Consider the following 16,207-nt stretch of genomic DNA (forward strand, 5'->3'; position numbering starts at 1 on the left):
AAATTACTGTAGTGGAGTTGTCCCCAAAATAAGCTATAGGGTTTTTTTAATTAAGTGTAGGAGTTCTATATACATAAACATTGTAGTTTGTGAACTATATCTTCAGAATATCACTGCATACTATTGTCATGGCAGTTTGGAATAGGGGAGCCATAAAGGTGGCTTATAACTACTTTTGGCTTCCTCACAAAGGAAAGCCTTAAAGTACACTGGGATGAAGGGATGCTAAGGCAATATTCATATACAGTTATTATACAGCCTGTTTCTTACAGCTCAACTTCTTTTTTTTTTTAATGCTCTGATGGTCAAAATTCTGCCAGGATATTTTATAAACTATTACACTAAGTTAAAGCCTCAGGAATATTTATATAAAATATAGATAAATGAGGATTAATCATTCTTCTTCACTGTACACTTTCTCAGTGAGACAAATATTTAGCTTATACAGAAAACTGTAAACAATAGTTAGTCATATTTTGAATACTATGACTGGAGTTTAAATAAACTCTACTAAATAGCCTGTTTCTATTATAGACTTTTCTCCTTTATTGCTGTTATTTAAACCACAACATTTTAGAAGAATATTTGCATTTCTAGACAAACATTTCCCTCTGATCTTCTTTCTCAAATAATTTTTTAACATGGCAATATATCATATTCTTGACAGGAAAGGATTTTACCGTACTGGATAATCATTGGTTTAGACTGCTTGTATCTTTTCCATCCTTGTACTTGTATTTCTCTAATCCCTTTGGTTTCCTCATTCCTGTACCTCTTCTGCAATTGCTTACTTTCTGCTACCACCACCTCATCTCGCATTCTTCTTTATCCCCTAAATTCATTTTCATGATTGTTATACTAGAATTTCTCGTTAATAGCTTCATTGTTCTGGCATTTTTATTATAGAAGCATTTTTGGCACATTTTTCTATCCATCCTTGTTCTTATTTATTATGATTTGCAGCTTAGAGTCTCCATTAATGCCCTTCTCGGGTATTACTGCCTTGAGCCAGAGGAATTGCGATAAGAGGCACCAAGTGTGTGTTTTGCCTAAGAGCCTCTGATGCACAGTAATTTTGACAAGTTAAGATAGGTGAGTCCCCAAGACATGGCAATGTCAGAACTACTTTCCAACAGCTTTACTGCTGGCTCTACTGTGGAGACTGCAGGGCACTACTGAATAATCAAACACTATTAATAAACTGAGTTAAAAGGTTTGTGATATTTGACATTCTGCTCTGCATAAATACAGATTGCTCCCTTTTTTGGCTGGAGAAGATGTGAGGAACTGCAAAAGATGAACTCCTGAAAATGCAGCTTTTAGTTATAGTTCCACATCTTGGGTACCTATGGCTAACACTTTTGTTTGTCCCTCATTTATGCTCCCTTGCAGACTGCGCAAGAACCAACGTAGACCACTGAAGAGAGCTCAGAATACAACAAAACAAGTACCTGACTAACCTGCAGAAAATAGTCAGGAAAAACTCCTGGAAACTACACAAGCTGACACTACTGAATGCAACAATCTAAAAAATGTAAACTTAATTAGTGATGGTGTAATATTCATACAAATTTTGATGGTAAAGGAGCATGAGCATGTAATGGTATATGGCACCATATTACAAGAGTTTGCAGTGGTTTTATTTGTTAATATTGATAAAATAGAAAAACTGATATTAAATTGTTAAAGGGTTAGTGATGTACACATCACTTCTCATGCTGCAAATTGATGCTAGTAGCAACTAAAATACTTCAGAAGTTTAAGAGATCATGAAGATAGCAAGTATTTTCATATTGATAAAGTGCCTTTAAACATCATGAAAACTACTAAGCATGTAAGTGTAACTTTAGCAGTCTAAAGAGAAAAAGATTATTGCATTGTTGTTCAACCCCCCTGCCAGTTTGATATGTATTCAAATTAAGTTAAAACATGTTATACAAATGTGCTGGTTTTGGATGGGATAGAGTTAATTTTCTTCATAGTAGCTAGTATGGGGCTGTGTTGTGGATTTGTGCTGAAAACGGTGTTGATAATACAGGGATGTTTTCGTTACTGCTGAGCAGTGCTCACACAGAGTCAAGGCCTTTTCTGCTTCTCACACCACCCCACCAGCAAGTAGGTTGAGGGCACACAAGAAGTTGGGAGGGGACACAGCTGGGACAGCTGACCCCAACTGACCAAAGGGATATTCAATACCATATGACATCACGCTCAGCAATAAAAGCTGGGGGAAGAAGAAGGAAGGGGGAGACGTTTGGAGTGATGGCGTTTGTCTTCCCAAGTAACTGTTACGCGTGATGGAGCCCTGCTTTCCTGGAGATGGCTGAACACCTGCCTGCCGATGGGAAACAGTGAATGAATTCCTTGTTTTGCTTTGCTTGTGCGCACAGCTTTTGCTTTGCCTATTAAACTGTCTTTATCTGAACCCACGAGTTTTCTCGCTTTTACCCTTCCAATCCTCTCCCCCATCCCATTGTGGGGGGGAGTGAGCGAGTGGCTGTGTGGTGCTTAGTTGCTGGCTGGGGATAAACCACAACAAACTTATTTGATCATGTTCAAAATAACTTTCCGTTACTCTAGGTACATAAAAAAAGTATATATACTCTACATCATGAAAGAAACTAAAGGGTTTTCCATGGTGTCTCACATGCTGCAGAGAATGGTGAAGCTGTAATTTTTGTGCTGTGAATGTGTATTTCGTTTAGCTATTTGTAAAACAATAGCTTAATTCAGCTTTGATTCAGTGAATCTAACCTTTGGTGCATTTTATAGCACAGAGTCTGTTCCCCAGACAGTAGGGGAATTGCAGATGGGCACGTTTTTCTTCTGCTATCTGGGAAACAAGACTGAAGGAAACACCAGGTATCTACTTTGTTTCCTGGTGCCTATTGATAGAGGTTGATTTCCATTCCAGAGCATATTGTAAGGCATATCGAGGCTGGTGACTCTTCATTATTCTATCAACTTGGCATGCCTTGCCTTCATTTCTTTTCTTGATCTTGACCCATATACTGCTCATAGGCATTATTTTTGTCTTTCTTTCTGAAAATAGGCATTTCATCCTGTAACAGAGATATGTTGAAAGGGAATGACAGTCCTTGTTTGTATTGGCATCACTTTCATATGATGGTGACGATAGGGTTGAGTGTTTATGGGTAAGAATCAGGGGAAAGGCCAACAAGGCAGATATCATGGTGGGAGTCTGTTATAGACCACTATCCTGGTTTCGGCAGGGATAGAGTTAATTTCCTTCCTAGTAGCTGGTACAGTGCTGTGTTTTGGATTTAGGATGAGAACAAAGTTGATGATAAGGCACCGATGTTTTAGTTGTTGCTAGGTAATGCTTACACTAGCCAAGGACTTTTTAGTTTTCCATGCTCTACCGACTCGAGAAGGCTGGAGGTGCACAAGAAGCTAGGAGGGGGCACAGCCAGGACAGCTGACCAAAACTGGCCAAAGGGACATTCCATACCATGTGACATCATGCTCAGTACATAAACTGGGGAAAGCTGGCCGGGGGGACCGCTGCTCGGGGACTGGCTGGGCATCGGTTGGCGGGTGGTGAGCAATTGTACTGTGCATCACTTGCTTTGTGTATTATCATTATTATTATTACATTATTATTATTGTTATTGTTATTTTATTTCAATTATTAAACTGTTTTTATCTCAACCCACGAGTTTTTCTCACTTCTACTCTTCTAATTCTCTCCCCCATCCCACTGGGGGCAGGGGGGGGAAGGAGTGAGCGAGCGGCTGCGTGGTGTTCAGTTGCCGACTGAGGTTAAACCACAACAGTCCTTTTTTGGCGCCCAACGTGGGGCACGAAGGGTTTGAGATAATAACAGATTAACCGGAGTGTATTAAGGAACTTATATCTGTTAATAGTTGTGGGTCACAATGTTGGTTTCTCTGTTCTCGATATTGATTTGTCTAATCTGCATCGTGCTCTTTTTTCTGCTGTACATGTTAAAGATTGGTGTTGGTTTTTGCATTTTGCTGTGGTCTGCAGTGATTGGTGATATTCCGCTTGGGAGGTTTATTTTTAAAACATTTTATGTTTTAATGTCCATTTTATGGACATTTAAAACATGGACATAAACTGGGGAAAGCTGGCCGGGGGGGCCGCTGCTCGGGGACTGGCTGGGCATTGGTCGGCGGGTGGTGAGCAATTGTACTGTGCATCACTTGTTTTGTGTATTATTATTATTATCATATTATTATTATCATTTTATTTCAATTATTAAACTGTTTTTATCTCAACCCACGAGTTTTTCTCACTTGTGCTCTTCCAATTCTCTCCCCCATCCCACCGGTGTCGGGGGGGAGTGAGCGAGCGGCTGCGTGGTGCTTAGTTGCCGACTGAAATTAAACCACGACAGTCCTTTTTGGCGCCCAACGTGGGGCAACACAGCAGGAGAAGTTTTTGAGAAAGGGAAGGAAATAGTCCAAATCCTGCTGAAGGCCGGATTTGCCATAAAACAAAGTAAGGTCAAGGGACCTGCACAGGAGATCCAGTTTTTAGGAATAAAATGGCAAGATGGACGTCGTCAGATCCCAATGGATGCGATCAACAAAATAACAGCCATGTCTCCACCAACTAGCAAAAAGGAAACACAAGCTTTCTTAGGCATCGTGGGTTTTTGGAGAATGCATGTTCCAAATTACAGTCTGATTGTAAACCCTCTCTATCAAGTGACCCGAAAGAAGAACGATTTCAAATGGGGCACTGAGCAACGACAAGCTTTTGAACAAATTAAACGGGAGATAGTTCATGCAGTAGCCCTGGGGCCAGTCCGGGCAGGGCAAGATGTAAAAAACATGCTCTACACCGCAGCCGGGGAGAACGGCCCTACCTGGAGCCTCTGGCAGAAAGCACCAGGGGAGACTCGAGGTCGACCCCTAGGGTTTTGGAGTCGGGGATACAGAGGATCCGAGGCCCGCTATACTCCAACTGAAAAAGAGATATTAGCAGCATATGAAGGGGTTCGAGCTGCTTCGGAAGTGATCGGCACTGAAGCACAGCTCCTCCTGGCACCCCGACTGCCGGTGCTGGGCTGGATGTTCAGAGGGAGGGTCCCCTGTACGCATCATGCAACTGATGCTACGTGGAGGAAGTGGGTCGCACTGATCACACAACAGGCTCGAATAGGAAACCCCAGTTGCCCAGGAATCTTGGAAGTGATCATGGATTGGCCAGAGGGCAAAGATTTTGGAATATCGCCAGAGGAGGAGGTAACGCGTGCTGAGGAGGCCCCACTGTATAATAAACTGCCAGAAAATGAGAAGCAATATGCCCTGTTCACTGATGGGTCCTGTCGTCTTGTGGGAAAGCATCGGAGGTGGAGGGCTGCTGTATGGAGTCCTATGCGACAAGTTGTAGAAACTGCTGAAGGAGAAGGTGAATCGAGCCAATTTGCAGAAGTAAAGGCCATCCAGCTGGCTTTAGACATTGCTGACCGAGAAAAGTGGCCAGTGCTCTATCTCTGTACTGACTCATGGATGGTGGCAAATGCCCCGTGGGGGTGGTCACAGCAATGGAAGCAGAGCAACTGGCAGCGCAGAGGCAAACCCATCTGGGCTGCCGCATTGTGGCAAGATATTGCTGCCCGGGTGGAGAACCTGGTTGTAAAAGTCCATCACGTAGATGCTCACGTACCCAAGAGTCGGGCCACTGAAGAACATCAAAACAGCCAGCAGGTGGATCAGGCTGCTAAGGTTGAAGTGGCTCAGGTGGATCTGGACTGGCAACATAAGGGTGAATTATTTATAGCTCGGTGGGCCCGTGACACCTCAGGTCACCAAGGAAGAGATGCAACATACAGATGGGCTCGTGATCGAGGGGTGGACTTGACCATGGACACTATAGCCCAGGTTATCCATGAATGCAAAACATGTGCTGCAATCAAGCAAGCCAAGCGTTTAAAGCCTTTTTGGTATGGAGGACGATGGCTGAAATATAAATATGGGGAGGCCTGGCAGATCGATTATATCACACTCCCACAAACCCGCCAAGGCAAGCGCCACGTGCTTACAATGGTGGAGGCAACCACCGGATGGCTGGAAACATATCCCGTGCCCCATGCCACTGCCCGGAACACTATCCTGGGCCTTGAAAAGCAAGTCCTATGGCGACATGGCACCCCAGAAAGAATTGAGTCAGACAACCGGACTCATTTCCGAAACAACCTCATAGACACCTGGGCCAAAGAGCATGGCATTGAGTGGGTGTATCACATCCCCTATCATGCACCAGCCTCTGGGAAAATGGAACGATACAATGGACTGTTAAAGACTACACTGAGAGCAATGGGTGGCGGGACGTTCAAACATTGGGATACACATTTAGCAAAGGCCACCTGGTTAGTCAACACTTGGGGATCTGCCAATCGAGCAGGCCCTGCCCAGTCAGAACTTTTACGTACTGTAGATGGGAATCAAGTCCCTGTAGTGCACATAAAAACTATGCTGGGGAAGACAGTCTGGGTTATTCCTGCCTTCAGGCAGAGGCAGACCCATCCATGGGATTGCTTTTGCTCAAGGACCTGGGTGCACTTGGTGGATAATGCGGAAGGATGGGGAAGTCCGATGTGTACCTCAAGGGGATTTGATTTTGGGTGAGAATAGCCAATGATCGGAATTATGTGATGTTAAGTACTAATTATAGTTATAATAGTTATACTAATAATACACAGATATACTAATAATACTATTATATGCCATACTGATGTTATTACAATAAGAATCACCCAGACTAATGAAGAATAACTTCAGTGAAACCAAGCAAAGCACAGTGATGATGGTACCAGAACTGACTTCAACATGAAACAATCCAACACCACATACCATCTCCATTTTTCCTGCCCTGAAAGATTATTATGACAGATGGAGCCCGAAGTCATGGACTAAATGAACTCACCGAACATTTTAGAGGGATGGCCCACAGATGAAGGGAATGATATCTGTGTGTGTGTATATATATATATTTTTTTAAAAAAGGGGGTGGTGATTAATGAAAATGTACTGGAAAATATGAGACTTGAGCATGACGCAGATGGTATAGAATAAGGGGTGGATATTGTCCTGGTTTCAGCAGGGATTAAGTTAATTTCCTTTCTAGTAGCTGGTACAGTGTTTTGGATTTAGGATGAGAACAAAGTTGATAACGCACCGATGTTTTAGTTGTTGCTAGGTAATGCTTACACTAGCCAAGGACTTTTCAGCTTCCCATGCTCTACCGACTGAGAAGGCTGGAGGTGCACAAGAAGCTGGGAGGGGGCACAGCCAAACTGGCCAAAGGGACATTCCATACCATGTGACGTCATGCTCAGTACATAAACTGGGGAAAGCTGGCTGGGGGGGCCGCTGCTCGGGGACTGGCTGGGCATTGGTCGGTGGGTGGTGAGCAATTGTACTGTGCATCACTTGTTTTGTGTATTATTATTATTATCATATTATTATTATCATTTTATTTCAATTATTAAACTGTTTTTATCTCAACCCATGAGTTTTTCTAACTTGTGCTCTTCCAATTCTCTCCCCCATCCCACCGGTGTCGGGGGGGGAGTGAGCGAGCGGCTGCGTGGTGCTTAGTTGCCGACTGAAATTAAACCACGACAGCTGCATCAAAAGAAGCGTGGCCAGCAGGTCGAGGGAGGGGATTCTGCCCCTCTACTCTGCTCTGGTGAGACCCCACCTGGAGTACTGTGTCCAGCTCTGGGGGCCCGAGCATAAGAAAAACATGGACCTGTTGGAGCGGGTCCAGAGGAGGGCCGCAAAAATGATCAGAGGGATGGAACACCTCTCCTATGAGGAAAGGCTGAGAGAGTTGGGGTTGTTCAGCCTGGAGAAGAGAAGGCTCCGGGGAGATCTTATTGCAGCCTTTCAATACTTAAAGGGGGCTTATAAGAAAGATGCGGACAGACTTTTTAGCAAGGCCTGTAGCAATAGGACAAGGGGTAATGGTTCTAAACTAAAAAAGGGTAGATTCAGATGAGATATAAGGAAGAAATTTTTTACGCTGAGGGTGGTGAAACACTGGAACAGGTTGCCCAGAGAGGTTGTAGATGCCCCATCCCTGGAAACATTCAAGGTCAGGTTGGACGGGGCTCTGAGCAACCTGATCTAGTTGAAGATGTCCCTGCTCGTTGCAGGGTGTTGGACTAGATGACCTTTAAAGGTCCCTTCCAACCCAAACCATTCTATGATTCTATGATTTATAACGCATTCTCATTGTATCTCAGCACTTTTGTAATATGATACTTATATGCATTGCACAGGGTTCTATAATTTTGCAAAATCACATAAGTGTTTAATGCCTGCTGAATTAAGAATCCTATCCCAGAACTGGTATATTATGTACACAAATGTCCTCTCACCAGCCATTACAAAGGATTTTATTCTTGTTTGGTTGCTTTCTTGATTGCATGTCTTGGTTTTTAAACACAACCTAAGAGAATTAAAGCATATAATAAATTTCAAACCTTGAGTATTCAGCAGAGAAATAAGTATTTTAAAACATTTATATCCTGGATTAACCAGGGGAATATCTTACTTCTTTCAAGAACAGGATTACTTTTCAAATATTTATGCACAGCCACTGCATAGCTGGTTAACAGCTACCTGTTGCAAAGCTTAATTCCTAACTTAGAAGGATAATTCCACACCTTCCTGAGCTTAAAAGAGAAATAAGTTACACAGTTTTAATTACATTTCCTTTGGAATTTTAACTTTGGATTGTTAATACAAAGAGTGTATTTTTAGGAAAGAAAGCACCCTATGGATTTGATGAATTTCATGTGAAAACAAGCCTTTCAATGCTCTAGAAGCTTATGAAGTGTCTTTCCTACCTGGCTGTTTTTCATACCATAAATATAAGATTTTATATAAGCTAAACTAAAGATAATATTGAGCTCTTATTGGGCTTCTTAGATAACCAGTCTGTACATGCCATCTGCCATAATATCATTATAGAAGGCTATTCTATAAACCTTGCCAACCTATTTACACTTCCTTCCCTCATGTACCTTTCCAGACTTTCCTCCAAGAAATCCCGTTTTAGAAACCCCATCTGCCATCTTCTATCCTCTTGTTTTAAACTCCTCTTCAAAATGCTCTTACTTCATCAGACCTGAAAATGCCAGTCTGCCCTCTTAAGATATAGTATCACAATTGATTTTTTTGTTAAACCCATAAATTATATACCACTCACCTATGCTGCAATCTGGGGTTTATCATAGTCATTTTTCTCACATCCTAGTAGATTTCTAGTTATTTTTAATTCTCTCATTTTTCAATTGGGTTTTATCATGGGATGCAGTTCCATAAAGTTTAATTATAGGGAAAAGTGCTTGCTGGAACCAAACATGGGTTTGCACAAGACCTGAATAAAATAGTGCCTTTGTCTGAAAGAATTAATAGAGTAGGTGGGATTTCCAAAGATAAATAGTTACAATATTATGATGTTTAGTCTATAAAAAAGAAACATTTGTGTACTTGTTCATCAGAGCCATTTGAAATTTGCTGCTTGTTTCAGATCTGAAGGGGCCCTGTATGGAAAACAGTTTAGTCAATTTTTCCAACAGCACCATTAAACTACAAAAGATATTCCCTCTCCCAGCAGCCCTGCTTTTCTCATACCCTTATCACAGCATTGCTGCAAGACTGCTAGCTTAAGTACAAATATACAAAACTTTTAAAATAAATTAGAAAAACATAAGATTAAAATATTATTTCCAGAAAAAGCTTAACCATGCTGCATACACATTTGCTGTTCCCTAGTCAAGCTGGCAGTTGAATACCTCTGCTGCTCACTGCATACTGTATAACGTGCCTATGCAAACACTACTGCAATTCCTGACCTTCTAAGTATTTTGTGCAGATTTATCTGCATTTAAGAACCATGTCCATGTACAATCTGCTCCTGTACAGGCATGCCACATTTCTGCAGAAGTTAAAACCTCCACAGCAGCCACCCCAAAGAACTGGGGAGAAGAAACATGGCTATGACCTACTCATCTCTGAGCGCCACCTAAGCAGAGCCACTACATAAGCTAGCTCAGAGGAAGACACTGGCTCAACAACTTATGAATATGGCAGTAGATATGCTCATCTTATACATTCAAGGATTCACACAAACCTTGTATAGTGTCATGAGTCTTATTTGGTTCTTATCTAACACACTGGAACATATGGTTTAGTTGGAGACTATTTTCTGGGAGTCTAAACCAAGCAGGATCCAACATGGTTTATATTGAGGTGACTGTCTCTTTTTGCCAGAAAATGACATCTTTAAATCATACACTTTTCATAATATTGCAAGTGTAATGCAGATGCAGGGGGATCCCAGACATGATGTCCTGCCTTCCTTGCTGTAAAGAACATGTTTAGGGAGGATATACATGTACGTACCTCCATGACACGTTAAAGTTTTTCATACAGTAGAGATAATTTCTACTAGAGCAATAACACAGAGGAGGCAGTTCAAAGAGTTGTAACAATTTCCCCCTCATCTCCATCTAAAGTTCAAAAGCATTTTCCCATGCATAAACTTTAATTGCTTTCCTTATAACTCAATGCAGACAAGGCACAGAAACTATTTTTAAATGAAACATACCTTTATTCTGTAAAGTTGTGATTAGAGGGGAGAAAAACATTTAGTCAAGGTCCCTCTAGAGTAATGTATCGCTTAACCTGTCTATCTGTAGACCTCTATTGTACTGCAAGGGTACACAGACATTTCTTTTGGTGTGGGCTTTGTAAACAGCATGCCAAAACGTGTCAGCAATCCAGTTACAATGCCCTTTGAAGTCCTTCATTTATCACATATCCTTATGTTCCCAAAGATACAGCCATTTACAAGAGAGAGAATATTAAATCGTAATCTGTTCTGTCTCTTGGCACTGTTAATTTATCACGCAGTCCACAGAAGTTGTCAAGTTCAGTTCCTTCGGGGACTCAGCCCTTGCTCAGGTTTCTATTAATCCAATACCCAGAATTCACAGCTGCAACTTGAACTGCTGTTGGGTTTTTTTTCCCTAGGAAAATCCCAGTTTTTAACTTTCTTTTGTTTGAACTGAAGATCAGGCAAAACAAAAAAACCTGCAGTTATAGGTATAAAAATTGAGGTGTACATGGAGATTGACTTACTGTACTTCATGGTACAGAAATGATAATTATTCCTCATTTTACTGAGTCAGAATCCAGTATGTGCTGTATAACAGAGATACAGTTACATCAAACTACAGCACAATGTAATGGAAGGATAATATTTGGGCTTAGTTCAGTAGTGCTTTTCCATTGGCTATTTTTATATGGAGAATCATGTGTATGCTGCAATGTTATAAACTAAAACATATTAATACATTGCAAAATTGTCTGTTCTATACGTGACTCAAAGGTAACACCATTCACTCATCTTCCTGTTTCGTACAACAGTTATTTCTACACAGATACACCAGACCACATAGAAAATGCACACCTGCACCATCCAGTGCATCACACAAGGCCCATCCACTTGGCAGGTAATCTTCTAGAGCTATAATTAGCTGACTTCTGCAGCATTAGCTTAAGCCTAGACAAACAATTACCAAGAAACAGGATAAGTTTCCAAGGCTATTATCCCAAACACCTCAGTCCGTTAGCTCTGAAGACTTTCTGACTGGGTTAATACAAAAATAAACTCCTCCTCTGTCGGAGTTTCCCTTTGTTCAGTGTCGACGACGGAGCGGGAGTTGCGATTCCGGAGTAATGACAGATCTCAATATGAGTATGGTCATTCTCCTTTATTTACACTTATAACAGGGCTTATATAGTTAACTGCTATGGACACGCGCTACCTGCAGCTTGCAGATAGGTTACAGCCTTGTGTTCACGCGCATCTATCCTCTAGCAGATTGGCCCGTTCTTTCTGATCATGCGAAATGCCTTCATGGTCTTTATCTTGTTTTTCTCCTTCCAGCTGCACATTCCTTTCTCTGTTGTTTTCTGCTTAAGTGCCTTGTCATGCCAGGTGGTGCAGTGTTTGCTCATTAAAATCAAACTCAGGAATGTCCGTTAGTGGGACTCCCATTCCCACATCTCCCCCTTTTTGTTTTACTAGAAACACTGCTGAAACCGATCTTTCAATCATTTTTCGTATACATTGCAACAAACAGGGTACACAAAACAAAAATGCATATAAATACTATTACACATATCCCTCTTAGCTTGGCTAGTCCTTTTAACCAGCCACGAGGAGGAGCTGTCTGATACCCGCAAGTCTGCAAACGCAGCAGCCAGGGGGTCTTTCTCCCCGGTCACTCCCCCATCATTCATCGGAACGGATGGGGTGGCTGGGCACGCTCTTCATAACAACCTATAATTGGTTAATCACAGCTGTCCACGCACTCACAATACCCTTCTCATTGGTAGCTGCCGGCTGGTCTCGCCGATCTGTGCCTCCTCCTTATCCTGGGTGTTGTTCCGGTGTTGTTGTTCATCACGTAGCGAGGCTCCTTCTTCTGCTCAGGGAAGGATGGTCAAGGTCACCAGCCGTCTTTGTCAGCATATCCCTGCTACTGTTAAAAACATGGGTTGCTCAGGGATACTAGATCGTGCCCCTGCTGTACCAGCCACTCCTCCACAATTCCCCCTTCTTGTTTTTGAGCAACCCAGACTTGATTAACAATTTTCATAATTGCTTTCTTCACACAGCTAAAAATTATACAAGAGCATATACTTATTACTAACATAACAATTAAAATGCGTAAGCTTTCTTCTATTAAACTTATTATCCAAGATGGCAGTTCCCCAAATATATTCTTAAGCCAGGTATCGAATAACCCGTGATCTTGTTGAATATTCTTGGTGTGGTCCTTTAACCATTGTAGCTGTTTGTGGATTGACTCCCCATGGTCAGACAGATTCATACAACACATCCCTTCAAAATCCTCACGCCCATGTCCTTGTGCTAATAACAGAAAGTCAATAGCAGCTCTATTCTGTAAAATCACATGATGGAAGGTATCCTGATCTGCAAGTAATTTTTCAATAAGCTCTGTTGTCACATCAGCCTGCTTTTTAGCCCAACAAGCTAATTTCCCTACCTCATTTAGGGCCCTCGCAGCTGCAGCGCCTGGTACAAATAGTGAAAGGAAGACCTTTTCGGTGTCGCTAGGCAGAATTACGTCATCACGACAGTCTGGGGAAAGACCCGTGGCGGCTCTTTTTCGTCTTTGTTGTTGCCCTTTTCTTGTTATGGTTTTCCACCAATTTTCTCCCGGGGCCAACAAGGTCAATTTTCCTAAGTAGCATGGCCCTCCTACAGCATTTGCTGGGATACCCTGCCAGGCCCTGTCCCCACATATTAAAAATACCTGTGGGGGCAACGCCTTTGGGGTACCATTGTTCCAGATTGCTATTCCTCCCTTTGTTTCCGCTCCAGCCGCTCCTAAAGCATAGCTATTACCACTGTCATTGGTACCACAAAAATCGCCCGCATCCTGATACTTGTAGTAAGATGCGTGAGAGGTGACATTAGTCCACCCTGTCCAATTTCTTGCCTGGTAGAAGTGGATACCCGTCTGTAGGGGTCCCCCAAATATAAAACATGTCTGAGTCCAATTTTTAGATGTATTTCCAACTCGCATCGACCCTAATAGTTCCAACTCCTGGGGATTCCAGGGTAGCGAGTGATTTAATCCTTTTATCAAATTAGCACTACAGTTGCTAGTTGCAGTCACATTAGAACAACTGCCAGTACTGAACCCGGCAAAGTCACCTTCCTTATATCCAGGCATACCTAACAAACAAGTCCTAAACGGCTCAGTTGCTGAGGCGAGGGAAAGGCAAAACGCGGGCTGCCCTGTTTTATTTGCCCAGGTTACCCACATATTTTCCCTTGGGTTAATGCGATGTATAGTTGCCGACCCTGGGATTATTAAGATTAGCCCAATTACGATCACATCTGCCTGGCTCAACATTTTCTCTTCTAGGCGAATTGCCTTTCTTTTTTTGGTTTTTTTTTTTTGTGTGTTTTTTTGTTGTTTTTTTTTTTTTATAAACAATAATCAATTTGGCAGTTTCGTGGACTGTATTTCGTGTCCAGTGGTTATTAATATTCTATACAGCACTATTTCTTTCAGATAGTAAGTTTGTTATTAATATTCTATACAGCATTATTTCTTTCAGATATCAAGTTTCACACCACCTTTGTGCATGCGTGCACCGGGCCCACCACTTCTTATCACAATGGTAACACTGATACAATACTCACGGTACACACTGTAGGCACTCTTTGTTTTTGTTTTTTTTGTTTGTTGGTTTTTTTTTTTTCCTCTTTTTTTTTTTCTTCTCTCTCTCTTTTTTTTTTTTTTTTTTTTTTTTTTTCACGTATCGCCCCCCACAAGCGATCGACAAAATGACTATACGCTTCAGTGGCACCTTGCTGTACAGAACTAAAAGATGGAGTGGACGAACCGGGTAAGGCTAAAAAGGCTTCTAGCACCAGTTTGGCAGACAACTGCAACAAAGCAATAGGAAAAACCAACTGAGCATTAATATCGTTAAACCTTCCCGTCCCCGTTATCATTTCCGCGGTAATCCCATAGAGGGGATCCCCCTGCGTTTGATGCTGTGCCGCAGCACTTGCCGCCCGCCGTGACCATTCCGACCCCCACAACAAATACTGCGTAGGTGACAATAAAAGCCTCATAAGGTTTTGGCAGTCAGCAGGGCACATCAGGTCAGCCGAAAAAATCCAGATTACAATTTGACGTGAAGCTTCTGATTTTATCCCATACTGGGACACAGTGTTTTTTGCTTGCTGTAGGATTTTCCAATCGTGAGGTGCCCACTTATTGCCGTTATTCTCTTGCAGCACAGGAAAAGCACTCGCCCCCAAGCTGGATGCCGCTTGCCACTGCCCGTCCAGCATAGCGTCTCTAGCCACTTCGCTCCAGCGTCTGGGCTGAACCGTCGCTGGTGGTCCAGAGAGGCAAGGGGGTAGGGATTCCCCTGATGCCCCGGACAGGTGCTCCATCCCTCCCCTCTGGGCTGTAATTGTTAAGTCCTGTAACTGTTGCACCACCTTCTTCAGGAGCTCATTAGCCTCAGCCATACTCTGTTCTTTGCTGTCACCCTGTGGCGGAGTAGACGCACCTGAAGAGACTCCTAGAGGCGGGGCTGTTGGCCACGGAGGGGTTAACGGAGCTAGCCGCTCCTCCTCCCCGGGTCGTCGCTCTTCCGCGACCGCCTCAGGTGAAAGAGGGGCCCCGTTACCGCTAGTTTCTGCATCTTTGCAGTCCGTAAGCGGAGGGTACGTTTCAAGCAGTTCAGAAGCGCCGTCACCCCCCAGAACACTATACTTGGCTTCCAAGGCAGTTCGTTTGGGGGTACCCGACATACCTCGGACTGCAGACGGCCCAAAGAACCGAAACAGTCCAGATGTTGTATTCTTCGGTCTATCAGGCAAGGGTTCTGGGGCTAGCATTTGAGTGGCTGCACAAGCCACCTTTCTTTCAGCTTTCATGGCTTTTAAAGTCTCTGACACAGACCTCCATAGTTCCCGCACTGTTTTAATCTCCTTCTTTGACTTTTCATCCCCCGTGATAGTCTGCTCCCACATAGTATTGCCAAGCTCTCGCCACTCAAGGTCAGAAAAAATAGTTTGACTGTCCTTAAAATGTCCCCAACGTTGTCCTAATTTAATCAACGTACATAATTGTTTTACCGTTGTCTCGATCCCTCTCTTGGAGAGGATGCTTACGAGCAACACAGCTGCCGCCTCTATTTCCATGATAGCGGTCGCTCACTGGGAGGCAGTTGGCCAGACTGCTCCGTTATCTTATCCCCCTCCGATCATCGGGATAGTACAACTCCCAGCCGCTTTTCTCCCGCTCCCCTTCTCTCGCTGCTCTTACCGCAGTCTCGAAGAGGTGCGCCGAACCATCCTCTGCTACCAGATGTCGGAGTTTCCCTTTGTTCAGTGTCGACGACGGAGCGGGAGTTGCGATTCCGGAGTAATGACAGATCTCAATATGAGTATGGTCATTCTCCTTTATTTACACTTATAACAGGGCTTATATAGTTAACTACTATGGACACGCGCTACCTGCAGCTTGCAGATAGGTTACAGCCTTGTGTTCACGCGCATCTATGCTCTAGCAGATTGGCCCGTTCTTTCTGATCATGCGAAATGCCTTCATGGTCTTTATCTTGTTTTTCTCCTT

At 43.0% G+C, this 16,207-nt stretch overlaps 1 protein-coding gene across 1 annotated transcript in view; it reads left to right on the forward strand.

Annotated features, from left to right (window-relative positions):
- The window catches only part of LOC143171908 (regulator of G-protein signaling 7-binding protein-like), a 67,840-nt gene extending 64,479 nt beyond the window's left edge, over nt 1–3,361 (forward strand). The window contains exon 6 of the mRNA XM_076361087.1: nt 1,393–3,361. Coding sequence (XP_076217202.1) covers nt 1,393–1,421 — 29 coding nt within the window. The 3' untranslated portion in view covers nt 1,422–3,361. The remainder of the gene's footprint in view (nt 1–1,392) is intronic.
- Nucleotides 3,362–16,207: the final 12,846 nt, after the last annotated feature.

Source organism: Aptenodytes patagonicus, chromosome W (genome assembly GCF_965638725.1).
Source record: "Aptenodytes patagonicus chromosome W, bAptPat1.pri.cur, whole genome shotgun sequence".
Classification (NCBI taxonomy): Eukaryota; Metazoa; Chordata; class Aves; order Sphenisciformes; family Spheniscidae; genus Aptenodytes; species Aptenodytes patagonicus.